This window comes from Lepidochelys kempii, chromosome 18 (assembly GCF_965140265.1).
Source record: "Lepidochelys kempii isolate rLepKem1 chromosome 18, rLepKem1.hap2, whole genome shotgun sequence".
Lineage (NCBI taxonomy): Eukaryota > Metazoa > Chordata > Testudines > Cheloniidae > Lepidochelys > Lepidochelys kempii.
Genome location: NC_133273.1, coordinates 7,031,978 through 7,049,585, shown reverse-complemented (window position 1 = coordinate 7,049,585; position 17,608 = coordinate 7,031,978). Strand labels below are relative to the sequence as shown.

The 17,608-nt window shown below is 42.4% G+C and overlaps 1 protein-coding gene across 6 annotated transcripts in view; it reads right to left on the bottom strand.

Annotated features, from left to right (window-relative positions):
• Positions 1-16,861, bottom strand: part of SPEN (spen family transcriptional repressor) — a 106,005-nt gene extending 89,144 nt beyond the window's left edge. For 4 of the 6 annotated variants that reach the window (XM_073316860.1, XM_073316863.1, XM_073316862.1 and 1 more), the window contains exon 1: positions 16,529-16,861. In XM_073316860.1, the coding sequence (XP_073172961.1) occupies positions 16,529-16,611 (83 nt within the window). In that variant the 5' untranslated portion in view covers positions 16,612-16,861. Of the gene's footprint in view, positions 1-15,470; positions 16,309-16,528 lie in introns of those variants that run through there. The other 2 variants (XM_073316865.1, XM_073316864.1) reach the window with 2 other exon arrangements.
• Between the last annotated feature and the right edge of the window lie 747 nt (positions 16,862-17,608).

The following is a 17,608-nucleotide window of genomic DNA, read 5'->3' as shown; positions in this document are numbered from 1 at the left end:
TAAATCAATCCCCCCCGTGTAGACAGAACTATTTCGTCAGGAGAGCTTTTCCCATCAACATAGCTACTGCTTTACAGGGAGGTCAAATAACTACGCCAAGAGGAGAAGCTCTCCCGGCGGCATAGGATCATCCTCACTAAAGTGCAGCACTGTTGTAGCGCTGTACATGAAGACAAGCCCTGTGATTGAGTGAACAGACGTTCACTTATCCCCAATCCCCTAGAACTGAAGGAGTGCTGTCTCAGCCATTTTAAAAAGCTATTCTAATCTTTCTGTGCAGAGTTTTACTATTAGACCATTAGCCACTATTAATAAATTAAAGTTTGGAAGTTAGTTCTTAAGCTAGGGCCTTTTTCAGGAGAGGGAAGAGGAAAAAGAGGAGCGTTAGAACAAACGGTAGGAGTAAATGGAGTTGTTACTGCAGATGCGAAGTCCATAGACTCAGACTTTAAAGCCAGAAGGGACCATTGTGATCATCTAGTCCAGTGATCCCCAAACTGTGGGACGCAACCTGGTATGGGGATGTAGCCCAGGCCAGCCCCCATGGGCAGCCCCAGCCCCACTCCCAGCCACAGTTCTGGCCCTCATTCCTTCAGTGTAATGTTCTTAGCGCACACAGAAAATATAGCATGGCTCTGCAGGCATACACATGCACACAAACCTGCTCTGAGCCACTGAACATTTCCAGTGCAGTAGTGATTCACATGTGAGGAAAGGTTGATAAAGACTGAACACAAAGGATTCTTGGAAATACTGCAATACGACTTGAAATGAAGAGGCTCTGAAGCAAATTCCATTAATGTGTGTCTTTTTTAAAAAAAGGCAGGATTAACTTAAGTTTGTATCAAAACTTTTAAAGCTAACAACACAAACAAGGAGTCCTTTTAGCACCCACATTTTCATGTAACCTTAACACTCTGCTATATCTAGTTTAACAATGTGATAGATCATTACTTGTATAAATTGCAATTCAATTGTTTCAGAATTTTTACTGAATTCACAATACATTCAGAATACTGATGCTGCAGGGGTAAAACCAAAATTTTGACTGTGTGGTAACCGAGAGCTTGTCTACACGCAAAAGTTGTACTGCTTTAACTATACAAGTATAGTTAAGCAGTACAATCCCCTACTAAAGACACTTATATCTGTATTAAAGGTGCTATATACTATACATCTATTCCCATACAGTAAAGAAAATAAACAATACCAGCATACCGGCACTCAAACAAGAGGTTTTAGCAGCATATACATTTCGGGGCGGGGGAAGAAATCACATCCTAAATTATACCAGTATAACTGCATGCAGACAAGACCCGACAATCCCAATGAATTTTTCTTAGGATTAGAGGTGCATTGGCTTTATTCTAGTTTTTAGAATTAGATTATCAACTTGAATTGGCCCTGTAATCTCAAAGAGATACTCAGCTGTTTAGGTTAGAAATAATAATGTAACACTGCAATTCTGTGTACAAGAAAAAGAGCCATCACATTCAGATGTAGTTTCATTTGTGTAAATTCTGAATGTACTCTATAGAAGTTTAAATTAGTAATGTGCATAAAACATCTTCTAAATAAAAAAACTTCCATAAATTAATTTTTCCTTTTTGTAGTATATGCTAGGATTTGTCTGAATTACATTTAAAGACACAGTACATCATAATGAAGTTTTCATTGCTGCACTCCTTATCTGGTAAGTCTGATTCTCCAAGACCTCCAGTCAAGTGGGTTTACATCCATTCAGTAGCAGACTGAGGAAAGAACACAGTTGTAATTCTTCTCCAGTCTCTCTAAATTAACAGCCATGAAACATACATCAACGGTGAAATCTGGTCTTTTGTGTGCTTTTACTCTATATTTTGCAGATTCCAAGGGGGAGACCAGCATTTCTCAAATTGGGGTCCTGACCCAAAAGGGAGTTGCAGGGGAGTCAAGGTTATTTTAGGGGGTCATGATATTACCACCATTACTTCTGTGCTGATTTCAGAGCTGGGCGGCCAGAGAGCTGTTACCCAGGCTGCCAGCTCAGAAGGTAGCGCCCCGCCGGCAGCAGCACAGACGTAAGGGTGGCAACACCATAGCATGCCATCCTTACTTCTGCGCTGCTGCTGGTGGTGGTTCTGCCTTAAAAGCTGGGCTCCTGTCCAGCAGCAGCAGCTCTCCAGCTGCTCAGCTTTGAAGGCAGCGCCACCACCAGCAGCAGTGAAGTAGTCAGGGTAGCAGTAGTGCAACCCCCCCCACACACAATAACCTTGCGACCACCTCACAACTCCTTTTTGGGTCAGGACCCCTACAATTACAAACATAATGAAATTTCAGACTTAAATAACTGAAATCATGAAATTTACTATTTTAAAAATCCTATGGCCATGAAATTGACCAAAATGGACCTGGATGTGGTAGTGCCCTAGCTATAGGGAAGATTTCACATGGACCTATTAAAATAAATAGTTTCCTCCCAGCAACTGCTCATTGCTGTTGAGAGGCTACCCATTCCTGTTATCTTTGTAAAGTGGTCTTTATAGGAAAAGTTAATCAACTGCCTTGTAACCAAGATAGTTTGGTAGCCTCCATGCCATTTCCGAGTATTCTTAAGTAGGAAAAGCTACAACATATCACAGGACTTGCAGGCATAGTCACGAATTCTGGAAGTTCACCTACTCCTGGAATTTCACTAATTTTCAATTCAAAGAGGAAAACTTCCCCTATCACCCTGAAACTTAAGAGTTATTTCTCAGTTCACAGCCACTGTGTGTTTGGTAATTCTGGAAATCCCACCTAAATATGGGATTATGAGCCTATTTAAGTAGGATTTGCAAAACAACCTAAGTGATTTAAAAGAACAAGTCCCACTGACTACAAACCCAGGAGGAGCAGTATAGCCTGGTTAAAGTATTTCAGCTTTGTTGACTTATGAAAATTCAATCAGAAGGTAGATTGCAAATATAATAGAGGGTAGTTGCCTATCAATTTTGTTTGAGTTGGTGTTGGTCTCACAGTAAGGAGGTTAATGAGAACTTTTACATATCTTTTGTAGCATGGATGAGCATTTTAAATGTGAAACTTCTTAGAAAACAATTATGTAAAATCTGAAATTCTGCCAACAAGAATCAAGTACAAAACATCCATGTTTGTCATTTACAACTATAGAACAGGAAGAAACAGCAACATATAAATAAAAAAAATCTCAATTAAAATATTATGTTGATTCAAATACAGTCATTTTTCCTAAATTATTTTCATCCACCCTGTGGTGGAGACATTAATATTAGCTCAATCTCATGTTTGGTTGAAAGCAATATACTTTTACCTATCTAGATGGAATGAATCTCTCACTCAAATTTACACCACTCCAAAGCCAACATATGCTAAATGAAATTATAAATTTGAAATCACTGATTTTTTTTGAGGTAGCTAAAGGAGGATCCATTTCAGAAAGGAGAACTTATTAGCTACCCATGATATTAAATGATGAAAACCCAGCTGGCATCCAGATCTGACTCCCAATTATGTACTTTATATGCCTACCATCATCCTCCGTAACTCATGGACAAGAGGTCCCTACAACCAATTTGGTACTGTCTCCAGCTATGGGTATACGGAAGTAAACCCACTTGGTGTAGTATAAGATGATGCTGGAGATCAATTATTATTCTGCCAAAACAGCTCTGCCACTATTTAATCTTCTGGCTTTGAAATGGTTTATGCTGAGCAGTTCCAATATTGCTTTGATAAGATTTAGAAGTTCATGCTTTGTGACTAGGCACACACTTAGTACATCACATCAAAAATGAGACTAAGAAAGTTTTAGCATTAGTTTACAGAATTAAAATATTTTTCAAAGTTGTCTTTGTCATACTGTTCCTTTTTAAAAAAAAATGCGAACAAAAGCATAGTTTCCTTTGCCTTTAACACAAAAGTCTGTATCTTTAAACAGAAGCTAACATTGTTGATGAAGGCTCTTAGATCACATGCAAGTCAAATACCATCTTGCCTATGTGGTGAGCTTTTGTAGCTAGTTTTTAAGAGAATAAAGAAACTTTTCCAATTCAAACACACTACATATTTCATGATTCCCCACTCTTCTCAGTGTATGCACAACGTGCCTTAGGTGGCACATGACCAGGATTTGGTCTACTGGATGGATCATTAGCTTCCCCGGCTTGGGCCAGGTCACAACCTACCTTTAGGTTGACATTGAAGACTTGGGTCTTTGCTAATGTAGGAGCCAGAGAAAAGTATAGCAGATGCCAACAATATAAATTTTACACAGAGTGCATTTCCAAGAGTTCTGTTTTATGAAATATGTTTCAGATTACTTCATACACAGTCTTCATATTATCAATTTTATTCTGTTACCAGGTTAGTTACCAGTTGTCCTTTATACTTTGGTACATGGGAGTTTATTCTTTAAAAAGAAGCAAATATCTACAGTGGCTGATGAAGGAACACTACAGAACTCTTTCCCAGATGGTCTGGCTGTTGGGTCTTGCTGACATACTCAGGGTCTAACTCAGGGGTCTCAAACATGCGGCCCGTGCACGTGGTTATTTTCTGTGGCCCGCCAGCTCCCCATGACCCCCTTGCCCCCCCCCCAGCATTTACCTAGAGCGGCTCCGGCCCTCTGCACACCAGGGGCAGGGCAGGCTCCCTCCCTGCCTGCCTGCCCCACCCCTGCATCGCTCCGGGAAGCAGCTGAGACCTGCAGGAAGGGGGGCATAGGGGTCTGTGTGTTGCCCTGGCCACTCCTCCAGGTACCTCCCCCAAAGCTCCCATTGGCAGAGCAGCAGCCAGGGCAACACACAGACCCCTGTGCCCCTCTCTCCCAGGTCCCAGCCGCTTCCCGGAGAGGGGGCAGGGCGGAGAGGGAGACTGCCCTGCCCCTGGTGTGCGCTGGTCCAGACCCCCCCCCGAACCCCTCTTGCAGCCGAACCCCCTGCCCTGAGCCCCCTGCTGCACCCCGACCCCCTGCCCTAAGCCCCTTGCCTCACCCCTCCTGCACCCTGACGCCCTGCCCTGAGCCCCCTCCTGCACCCCCTGGGGGCAGGGAGGGGGCAGAGTTGGGTGGGGAGTTCAGGAAAGGGGTTGGAATGGGGGCAGAGAAGGGGTGGGAAGAGGTGGAGCAGGGATGGGGCCTCACGGAAGGGGTGGAGTGGGGGCAGGGCTGGGGCAGCAGGGTGGGGGGTGTCAGTGGTGCGGCCCTCAGGCCAATGTACTAGTCCTCATGTGGCCCTCATTGTCATTTGAGTTTGAGACCCCTGGTCTAATTGATCAACCTATTTGGGGTTGGGAAGGAATTTTCCCCCAGGACAGATCGGCAGAAGCCTTGGTGGTCACTTGCAGATTTAAAGTAGTAAATGGTGGATTCTCTGTAACTTGAGGTCTTTAAATCATTATTTGAGGACTTCAGTAACTCAGCCAGAGGTTATGGGTCTATTACTGGAGTGGGTGGGTGAGGTTCTGTGACCTGCAATGTGCAGGAGATCTGACTACATCATCATGATGGTCCTTTCTGACCTTGAAATCTAGGAGTAAGACTTTAATGTTGTGTTGTGTTTTTAAGGACCACTGTGTTTTTATTTGTTACATGGACAGGCCTCTCTAAAAAAGTTTAGATTTTTATTCCTTCATTACAAGTTTTTATATAACATGTGCTGCAATTATAGAGTACAGCAGATTGAATAAAAACCATCAAAATATTGAAGCTATGACACAATTAGCACTTTAAGTAAAGCCCTCACTCCACCCTAAGACATCACTGTAAAACATTAATGAAGTTTTAGTCATACTGGGGGAGCCCAATATTAAAGAAAACCCACAAACAGAATATTGAGAATACTTCAAACAAACAGGGAGGTGAAACACTTCTGTAGTTCCACTATTATCCCAGTAGGATCATTAGGTTTTAAAGATGACAAGCAAGCTATTTGTTAGTCCAGTTTACAAAACAGTGACCTTTGTCTAAAGCTAACCATTTACAATGACCAACAGAACAACACAAAGATCTTATGAATGTAAGCCATTAACTGGTTGCACAATGTTTGATTTTCCAGCTTCAGGATCACGTTTCCCAAGAGTTTTAAATTGGCATGCTGAAGAGGTGGCTAAACAAATCAGATTATAGTGATTAAATAATTATATTTTCAATTTATTCCTTAGTTCACTGTTTAAATATTTTCCTTTTTCTTCAATTATTGTCATCTAAGAACACCATGAAAGCTCACAATTAATCACCCTCCAATGAAGAATGCACTAAATAACTAACAAGACAGCTTTTGCTAGTGGGCACTTGGTAGCAAAAACAAAACTCAACCAACACAGCAGCAGCTTCACAAGGCAGCTTCTGAAAGTCTCAGTTCCAAACTCCTCCTCCATGAACCAAGCAATCTGCTCTTCACTACAGTGCTGAAAGATAGTGGAGAAGGGACAGAAATATCTGTACAACTTTATTCTGACGTTTCCCCACTTCCTCAAGGATTCACCAAGGAATAATCTTTTTAAACTGATTATTTCTACTTTGGAAGTGGATTTAATGAGGCCAGTCCTTGTTTGCTGGGAAAACATGAAGGTGCTACAGCTATACGGATATATAATCATCTCAACCCTTGATGGATGCCACTTATGCTAAACAATCTGTTCCAATTTGTATGACACTGTGACTTGTATCTATATCACTGAGCAAGTTTTCCAGACCTGAAGAGGTGGTCAGTGTAAGTGCGAAAGCTTGTCTCTCTCATCAAAACAAGTTGGACCAATAAAAGAAATTATCTCACACATCTTCTCTATTTCTTAGAGAAAACAGTTGCACATTCTTAGAGAGACCGCTGATATTTGGATAGATAGGATACAGACAGGTTTCTAGGAAATGAAATATGATCAACACCCTCAGCAGCCTCTTGTAATGCTGAAAGTCTGTAGGACTCCCGGCGTATACTCTACTCCTCTAGCATAAATTATACTGATCACAGTACCCTATTAGATGTTAGTTGAGTTTTCAATATTAAAAAAAAATGTCCATGTTCGCTCATGGACCAACTCTCTTACATGCTCTCTGACGTGGTTTAAGTAGATGGGTTACCTTATACCATATTACTGACAACCTAGCACCCTTCTTGGTTATATTCTTCCTTTTGCTGGTAGAATCAATGGTGGTGCAGGAAGTCACTGATCACCAACATGCAATCCAAAAATGTAAGATTACATTGTAAAGAATCCAGAGTAATCCATTATCACTGAGAGACATACATGCCTATTTCTCTAACATATCTAATGTAGTTCTGGGTTACTAAAATCTTAAATCTGACTTACCTTTTCCCCCTCCTGGCACGTTTAAGTCATCCACGTAACTGTCCGTCACTGCTCCTTGAGTGTTTACTTCAAACTGAATGCGTTCACTAACACATGGTAAGAAAACACTATTTCAACAGTGCATCTTCAATAAGAAGCAAGGTGCATTCTTACGTTATGTTAGCCAACATATGTTAACTAACCCAAGGTAAAAATCATACACAAAGCTGTTTGTAGCTGCCATATGAAGTAAACACTGCAAATTATCCATCAACTGCAAATTACCTTACCTTCACTAGGATGTTACCTTGTGTTTACTACTTGTTAGTGGACCAGGTAAGAGCACACTTTTTTTTTTTCCCCATTAATGAAGCCAAGGCCCTTGTATGGATGCACCTTGGGATGACAGGATCACATGCCCAAAGAGCTTTACAGGAGTTTACACTGCATGTAAAATGACATGGCATCAGGATTCTGTTTGCACTGCAACGTTAAAACTTTGAAGTAAATAATATTCCACTACTGTAAATTGAGGAATGGATTTAATATATGTGCATCTCCCAAGACACTCAAAATTATGAAATCTCCATAACCACAAATCAGCACGAGAATAAATCTTTAAGAAAGGATCCAAATGGAATCAGAGTCCAACAATTATCCCAACAGAACCAAAATTTAGCAGTTAATATGATCTAACCAAGTGCTCTTCACTATTTTTGAAGAGGGGGCCACTTCAGCAAAGAAACCTTCAATGTGAGAGTCACATCAACCCGACACAGACGGTTGAACACATAGTCGACACAGACAGTTGAGCATTCAGAGTTCTCTGTTGGTTGATATGGTAATATTACCATTATTGGTAATATTGCTTGGGGTGCAGGAGGGTGCATGGGGGGCTGGCTCTGGGAGGGGGCTCAGGGGGCAAATTCTGGGAGGGAGTTTGGTGCAGGAGGGGACTTCAGGCTAGGGCAGAGTGTTCAGATGCAGGAGGGGGTTATGGGGTGCAGGCTCTGGGAGGGGGCTCAGTGCTGGGGCAAGGGCTTGGGGTACAAGAGGGTATATGGGGGGCTGGCTCCGGGAGGCTGCTGGAAGAGCTATTCAGAACCTGCCCATTGAAGGGGGCGGCACCTACTTTGGGCAGCCCCACGCCACTCCTGGAAGGGGCCAACGTGCATCTGTGTGGGCATATGGCTCTGAGCACTGCCCCTCTCTGCAGGCACCACCCGCACAACTCCCATTGGCCACAGTTCCCCGTTCCCAGCCAATGGGAGCTGTGGGGGCAGTGTTTGCAGATGGGAGCAGTGCACAGAGACCTCTGCTCCCCCCTTTACCTCTCTAGGGCCACAGGGGCATGCTGGCCACTTCCAGGAGTGGCGTGGGGCCAGGGTAGGCAGAGAGCCTGCCTTAGCTGCAGCCTCACTGTGCCACTGGAGAGGGTGATCAACAGGGAGCCACACTTAGGGTCCATGGGAGCTGCCACTGGCTCACAGGCCTTGCAGTGAAGAACACTGTTCTAAACAGTTACTTCAAAAATGTCACCAAAAGAGGTGTGTACGATGCTTAGTTTTTGAATAAACCAAGCAACTTATACAATAAAGCATCAATAATAGCACAATCTGTCTGAAAAGCCGTTACGGAAACATTATGGAAACATGGGATTACTTTATAACAACATCAAAGGGAGCTGGAAGGACCCACAGAAATACTAAAATATGACATAACTTAGAAGTAGCCCTTGCAGTGATAACAGAAGCTATGCTAAATCAAATCAAATGTAACAAGGATCTGTGAAAATACTTCACTGAAGATATTAAAAAGGCTCACCAGATTACAGAAAACTGTAGTCCAGTGACACCACTTCATCTTTCTTAGCCAGCTAATGATATAAAAATGCTTAATGGAAGCTCAGTCAAGATTTGTGTTTTTTGCAGTTTTTCATGAGTTTCTTGCTAATACAAATATACAGGAGTTTCCCAAACCAAAGTCTGGTCTCAACAAGCTGCAACACCTCACCTATATACGAGAAATAAAGTCTGAAGCAGCTGGAAGATTCATGGATCATAAGCTATTGAAATGACTAAGTCTTGGGGAAGAAGTGGGTGGTTGCAGACAACCACTTGCAACTCCAACACAGAAACTTAAAAGGATATTTAGAAATCTGTGCTCATGGCCTTCAGGGGATCAAGCTTAGTTAGGAACAGATGCACACCAAGTTTAGGAGATTAAGTCAAAATCATCAAGAAACAGGAGAAACTCCACTGGGACCAGTAACACTAACTGCCCCATGGATAGATATATTCAAATGAGGCTTCATTCAACACTTAAGGCACATACAGAGCTGCAGCACGTTTGGCAAAGATGCTCTATGCCGATGGGAGACAACTCTCTCCTCGGCATAATAAAATCACCTCTGTGAGCGGCAGAAGCCATGTCGATGGGAGAAGCTCTCCCACTGACATAGCGCTATCCACACCACCACCTACATCAGTGTTACTTATGTCCCTTCGGGGGTTGTTTATTCACACCTCTGAGCCACAAAAGTTCTGATGACATAGCCTTAGCAATGGGGAAACCTATTTGGGAAAAAGTCTTGTGGTTTAAGGCACTGGACTGAGACTCATGAGAGCTGGGTTCAAATTCCTGTATGCCAGAGGTTTCCTGAATTACCTTGGGCAAGTCATCTAATCTTTCAGCTCCCCACCTGAAAAATGGGAATACTACTTCCTCTCCCACCTTTTTCCTCCATCTTCCCTATCTAGATTTTAAATTCTTTGGATTTGGGACTGTCTTACTATGCATATGTACAGAGCTCAGCAAAAGTGGGCCCTGAAATTGACCAGAGACTCTAGGCACTACTGTAATAAAACACATCCTACCCTTAGCTTTATTCCTCCCTCCCTGCACCTTAAGAAAGCCCACCTTTAAATTAAGTGCTGAAGCATATTTTAAAATGTGCTTAATGGCTGCTTTCAACAAGGAAGTACAGCCATAAACTACTCACAAGTTTCACTGCTGATGAGGGGATTTGTTAATGAAATACCAAAGCACTTTTACTTGTTTGAAGTTAAAAACAAGCCACAAAATGTTATTTCATTCAAAATAAGAGATCAGAATTCACTATGACCCCCTTTTTATAAAAAAATTCTCCCCAAATATTAAGCCTGGACAGGAATGTTCAGTTTTATTCTGACTATATAGTTGATTTAGTGAGGTCATCTTTATGTTTACATTTGAACTGACGTACCAAAGAACCATTGCTAATTATAAGTAACAAAACTTGTTTTGCAGACCTGGGAACATAGTACTTTGGTTGCATGGTTGGAGAGTTTTACTAGGAAAACTATTACTATTATTGTCCAAGCCGGTTCTCATTTAAATCAATGGCAAAGTCTGCCAATGCTATGTTCAGAAAAGCATCTCTGTTAAAAAAATGGTAATTTCTTAGTCAACAGTTCTGACCCCTGTACACGCTCCAGATCATATCTGCCTGGCTTTCTGACAAAGCAAAGTTTGCTCTGGTTAGCAGTACAGAGCCAATACAGTCATTGGAGACCACACTGGATTCTATTCTGCCCCTTACACCATTCACAGAATTGACGACCAACTTCAACTGTATAATCTTTATTTACCAGTGGCGACTCATAAGCCATAAAGCACACAGCTTGACTTTATGTTGCAAGGCTAGAATGAGTTTGCAGTGTTGGCCATTAAAAAAAAAATTATTGTTTTTTTGTAAACTGAGCAAAATGAGATATGGAAGTAAATGAAAACAAACATGGAACTGCCACAATGCCACTTTTACGGACTGACTCTTCAAAGAGTAACCATATTTCAAAGTAGAATCTATTATTTAACAATTCATATTACTTCCACCTTGCCCTCAACAATGAAGTGAAGACAACCTGAAGCCAAAGAACACAAGGTTTCTAAAACGGGCTTAGAAGAACATTAACAGTTATGTAAAATATTTGCATTAGGCCTTTTTTGAGCTGTAACCATAAGAACTGAAATTTAAAATAGTATTTGTGTTTCTCAAACTCACAATATTGGCTCTGAGAACATCTTCCCTCTACACAGGCTAATATTTCGCACACAATAAAAGTCTGCATATCAAAATTACATGACTCCTAATGATTTAACGGGTCTCACTGGTCTTTTCCATTTAAAATGCAAATAGCTGAGGCAAAGCAACAGGTCTTTGGATAACCAAAGGGTAAAAACAAGGGAAAAGTATGGAAGAGTAGCATTTGTGCTATGGACAAATGTTACTATATTTAGTCTCCTTGTTCCACAAGCTGCTGTGCATCTGTTTCAGTAATGGTGAATGACTTTTTTCTACTATTCAAGAGTGCAATAATCTGGGCTCATTTTAATTATTGCAATGAAGAAACACCTTCACTCACAGCTAACTACTGTTTTAATGAAGACTGAATTCCAGCATCAGAGATCATAGCATGAAATATACTATTTTAAGAACAAGCTTCCCTGATTTCCTGTGCTAGTTTAAAGCCTTGCAAGAGTTTAAAGAAAAGGTCTGAGACACAATGGAAAACTAAATGTAATCGGTCAGTAATTGTATATTTTGAAACCTACATGAAAACTACACAAATACGATGTGCGCACACACAAGCTGACCCAAATATTTTTAAATTCACAACTGGTAATTTATCAGCAACCTCTTCAAAACAGCAAGACAGAAATATGATTTGAAAAAAGATTTTTAAAGATACCCTAGGCACAGAAGTCAACCATCAGTCACAATTCTTGACAACTCCACTATTCTCCAATTTAAAACCAGCATTTACCACCAAAGAATCTCACTTCAATTTATGCAAAAGAAAACTGAATTTAAAAAGAACAGTATAGATAAAATATTGGAAGAAACTGCTGCTACAAAGCACTTATATTTGTGCCTAGATAAACAACCCTCCCAAAATACGAAGACAGACTTCAAAACAAAGTGAGCAAATTTGGCTAAGTTACAATAAATAAAAATGAAAGTCTCTCACACGGGAGTACATTTACTGCGTCTTAAAGGGTGTATCAATTTTCTTCTTAAAACCAGCCATTTCAGTTACAGTACAGTATTGAAAATAAATATTTAGCATAAGATTGTAATCGCAAAGATTTAATTTGCACACATGCTTATATATGGAAATTGCAATATATTTTACAGGTATCAACTGGAAAAATTAGTATAAATATTGGTACACTGAAGTTATATATATATAACTGACATTGGCTGTTCCTTGGCAAGCATTTATTGTAGTGATGTATTTTTGACAAATTCTCTTTTCTGCTTCTGTAACTACAACTTTGTAATACTGCTTGGTCAGCTTCTTTGCATATTCTTTCCTGTTCTCAGACTGGGGGATGGGTGGGAACTTGATTTAGCCAAGATCAGCTAAATCTGAAAAGAGCTCCAAACTAAAGAGCTGGTCTTTCCAAGAAGCCAACCTTATACATTACATATCCAAGCTCAGGCAAGCTGCCTTTCATATGTATATGTCCAGCACAGCTAAGCTGCTGCCACAATAAAACAAGACTGCAATACAATTATTGGGTAAATTGGCCCTTCCCCCACTCAACTAACCAACATACAAAGAAAGGCTTGCTCCATTGTGCACATACAGTACCCTTGATGATCCCGCTGCTAACTGAAACTTCATTCAACAGATATGTACTTAACCATTTTAAGCAACAAATATTTAGTAATTTAGAGAGCTAAACACAGCTCAAAACAATGTATTAAATAAAAATATTAAATACCTATATCAGTGACCAAATGTTTAGATTTTCACACCTCTTTTACTTATTTGGAGTGTGTACACATATATATAAATGCATGGTTTGGGAGTGGGATTTTTGTTTTTAAGAAACAGCTAAAAATCTAAATTGTAAAAAAGACTCAGGTTGTGCAGAAATGAAAGGTTTCGGCTAAGCGAACTTGCATTTCCTTCCAAAACCACTGATCAAAATTCAGAAAGGTAAAAACAAAACAAAAAAAAAGCAATTAACAATTCAAATCCTGCCATTTTCTTGATCCCTCTCTAAGCAACAGTACCATGGCAGCTTTTTCCTGCTTTAAAAATGTCACGTGAAAAAAGGAAAAATACCAGAATGCCAAATTTTCCATTTCATTTGAGTACTCCTCATCTTTGCTATTTAAATTCAATCGTGCTTGGAACTAAGAGTTTTAGAGTATATATTCTAGAGTAACCCAAGTATTTATATATTCCCTGATCACCTACGTAACTAAAATTATGGTTAATACAGACTCTCACTACCCTGAAGAGAAATGTAAATGTTCTGTATGTAAAACTTAATCCCAGGAATATTAATTTCTGATTAATATTATCAATGTAATTAATGATCGGGATCCAAAGGCAGAGAAGGGTTGTTTCCTTTAATTTCATACAATGTTAACAGATCTGTATGGCTGTATTTCCTCCCTGCTCTGAGTAATTATTATGCTAGTACCTAGTTTTAAACCATTTTGATTAATTTTCTGCCCCATCCTAACACAATTTACACTACTCATACAATCCAAATTTGAACACTAAGTATGAATATATCAGGAATGAGCCTCTACCAAACCACCTAGTTGGTGCCTAAAAAGACCTGAAGGGACTCCTTTAGAGATCACATCCTTGTACACACACAACTCTACTCATTTCTTGACAGTCTAAGATGTGCAAAGGAAAATAAAAGTAAGTCTTGCAACTAAATGCAGTTATGATCAGGGAGCCTAGCGAACCCTCTTGCTACGCAGCTCCTGCTGCCTCCTTTTGCAGTTTCCCCACCTCCTTCTGTGCAGTAGGAGATCTGCTCTGCTCTTTCCCACATAAACTGAGTCCTAGCCGCCATTTTAGAAAGTCATTCACACAAGCCAGACCACTGCACCATCCACCACTTGAAAAGAAATCTCTTTGAATGTTTCCTCCTTCCCTTTCCCTGCCTCTGCACTATAAAAGGGACACACCAAAAAGCATGCAAATGCCTCTCTCAGATAGGCAGAGCTGCCAAGGGACAAGGCTAGCAGCATGTCACCGATCAGCAAATGCTGCAATGCACGTGTTTGCACATTTATGCATGTGAATTTCCCATCCACTGAAAACAGTGCAATGACAAGACAGACATCCCTTATGAGGAAGATGATTGAGAGCAAAATACTAACACATTTACATATATCCACTCCAACAATATGCATTAAATCTGCTCATTCGCCTACAAATTAAATATTTCATATGCAAGGATTTTAAGGTAGCAAGCGGGGAAAGCCCAACTAACGCTTCTTACTAAATAACCCTGCCTAATTCCTATTCAAATCACAATCCCTTGCTTTATTCACTTCCTAGTTTAAAATAATGGGGGACTGATTACAAATGGGCGCAGGCGCACACACACACACACACACTATGCCTAGTTTAAGTGGTTATGAATGAACTTACTATTCACAAACCCTGCTTTACATGCAGACATGTATGCTTCCAAGATGAAGATTTAATATCTTAGATCAAGCAACAACCAAAATAATCAGGCTTAAAAAAAGCCATAGGGCAGCTCTCCTGCTCCTTCTTCCATTTCCCTGTCCAAGCTCCTCATGTGTTAGTAACCAAGTCTATTTTTCCCATGGTGACTCACTATTAAGGACGCTCTATAATGTTCCTACACTAAGCAGTAGTAAGAAAGATTAAAAAGAAGCCTAAGAACCCTTTTGGAGCATGAGAGCAGACCCAATCCTGGCTATTTATAATACACACCTAGAACTACTACTTTTTTCCTTACACTTTTAACAAGGTTCTAGTGCAATTTGTTCACCTTATAATGACCACATTTCCAAAGAGTGCTGTTTATTCTTCCACCCAACTAAATGTAATCCCTCAAAACAGGTAAAAAAAATATTTGCGTAAATACCACTAAGAGACAGATGAACACAAACCTTTTTTTTAAACTTTGATCATTTAAGAGAAGATATGGAAGAGGTGAGGAAAAATATAAAATCATGCAAACTACTGTTCCATTATGGCCTATGTGATGGGGGTTACAGAATAGAGAGAGACAGAGAGAATAAATACAGAATTTATAAACGTAAAAAACAACACCAGCTCTGAAGAGCTCTGTGTAAGCTTGATTCTTTCACCAACCGAAGTTGGTCCAATAAAAGGTATTACCTCACCCACCTTGTCTCTCTAAAACAATACCAGTCCACGCTCCAGTATTATAAATTCCAGAACACTGTTTCTTAGTGAAAGGATCCACTGGGAGTTGGCTTCTTCAAACACTTCCATGATCTTCAATTTCACCTTTGTATTTCCAAGCACTTAAGTTCCCACCATCCACTTTACAAACCTCTTAGTTAATTTCATTAAAAAGCATCTAACCAAAGATGCACCGCTGTTACAGTCACTTGCTCACACCTGAGTGCAGGGCATCCAGCTACCTTCAGTAATGGAATGGGTTGATATGAAGAAAAAAAAATGTAAAACAAAAACCCTTTTCATTTGAACACTGAGAAAGGATTTTTAAAATCATGGCACCAAGTAGGAAGATGACCAGCCTCGGAGATTAAAAATTGTTTCCAATACATTGCACCTCACAAAACATCCAATCCATGTAGAAAATAGCGAATTCCCTCTTTTCACCTGGCTTTTCCATCCTTGGCTGTTTTTGCTCCTGCTAGTCCTTGGCTCTGCGAGGCTCCAATATTTCTCCATGAAACTCCTTCCGCATTATAAACCTCCAGGATTTTATCTTACAGGAGACCACAAAGATCTTCACCGCGGTGCAGGGACGCGTACAGATATTTCTGTTCTCCTCTGACACCCACAACCCCCCCCCCCACACACACACACCTTCTTGCCTGGGATCAGAGCGATTTCCACACACAGTCCATGGGGGTGAGTCTCCGCAGGAGTTGCTATGATACCCTGAGACAGATTTTCCCATCCCTTCACCGCTGGCTCCAGGCTGGGTGAGGGGAAGCCCTAGAAGATCCTGTTTTCTCCCAGCTGCTTGGGCTATTTTGGGGGGGGGAAAGGGGGGCATGCACAGACCCTGCCCCCTCCCTTAACAGCTCCGTGGGCAGGAAGGGGGGGAGCCACACGCAGATCTCCCCCCAGCACATACACTGGGAGCGCAGCGCGCACCGAGCCTGGCGGAGATACCCCCTTGCGCTCCCCACCCCGGATTCAGGGCCCCTCCTGCCCCCCCAAGAGCGGCCCCCCCCCCGGTCACTCACCGCTTGAAGTGCTCGATGATCTTCTCCTCGCGCACGTTCTCCGGTAAGTTGCCCACCCAGAGGTGCCTGGTTTCCCGGACCATGCTGCGCCGCGCCGGCCCCCCCGCGCCCCGGCCTGTGCCCTAGTGCCAGGAGCTGCCTCCCCTCGCGGCGGCGGCGGACACCATCCCTTGGGGCCCCTGCTCCGGGCCGGCGGGCTGCGGCTCCTCTCCTGGCTCCCCTCAGCGGCGGCGGCAGCGCGGCGCCCCCTCCCCCCTCGCGCTCTCTCGCGCTCTGTGGCGGCTCCGCTCTCCCCGCTCCCTCACACACGGCCGCCAAGCCCGGCGCAGGCGCACTCCCGGCCCAGAGTGGGGCGGGGGGGGGGGGAAGAGAACGGAGGGGGGAGCGCTCGCTCGCTCCCAACGCCCTGGGCCGCCAGCCTCCCGGCCCCACTGCGCACGCGCCGAGCTAGAATGACTCGTTTCCCGCACGGCTTGCTTCCTCACGCCACTGCGCCTGCGCAAAAAAAAAAAAAAACGAAAGAGGGGGAAGGGAGCGAGGCGTCCCTGCTCCTCCCGCTCCCATTGGCGTCCAAGGGGGGCACTTGGTACTATGGAGTTCAGGAGGGCACTTGGGCCCTGGGAGTGGACTGGGGCCTCTGATGCTCTCTCTACACCAGAGGGCTGCATCCAGGGGAGAAGGGAGCCCGCTTAACCCTTTATGACTTGGTGCCCTCCCTACTGCAGCACCACATCCCACTTTGGCTGGGTCTCCAGGGCCAGGGACACTAAGGGTCTGCACTTCCCGGAGAAGAGCTCTGTCTCGCTCCAGCGCTCCTCTCCTCTCGCCCGCAGGAGCCGTACCAATAAAAAAATATTACCTCACCCACCTGGCCTCTTGAATTTTCTGGCACCGACAAAGCCCTTGGAAGCACATGCTGATCTCAGAAATGCCAGTGTGAAGCCGGGGTTACTCCATGGAAATGGAGGGAGTTAGCATTTACACCAGTGTAACAGCACAGCATCGGGCCCTTTTTTTATACATCTAGGAATAAATTATTCACACACACAGCAGCCAATCTCTGGCCATAGAGTAGAAAAG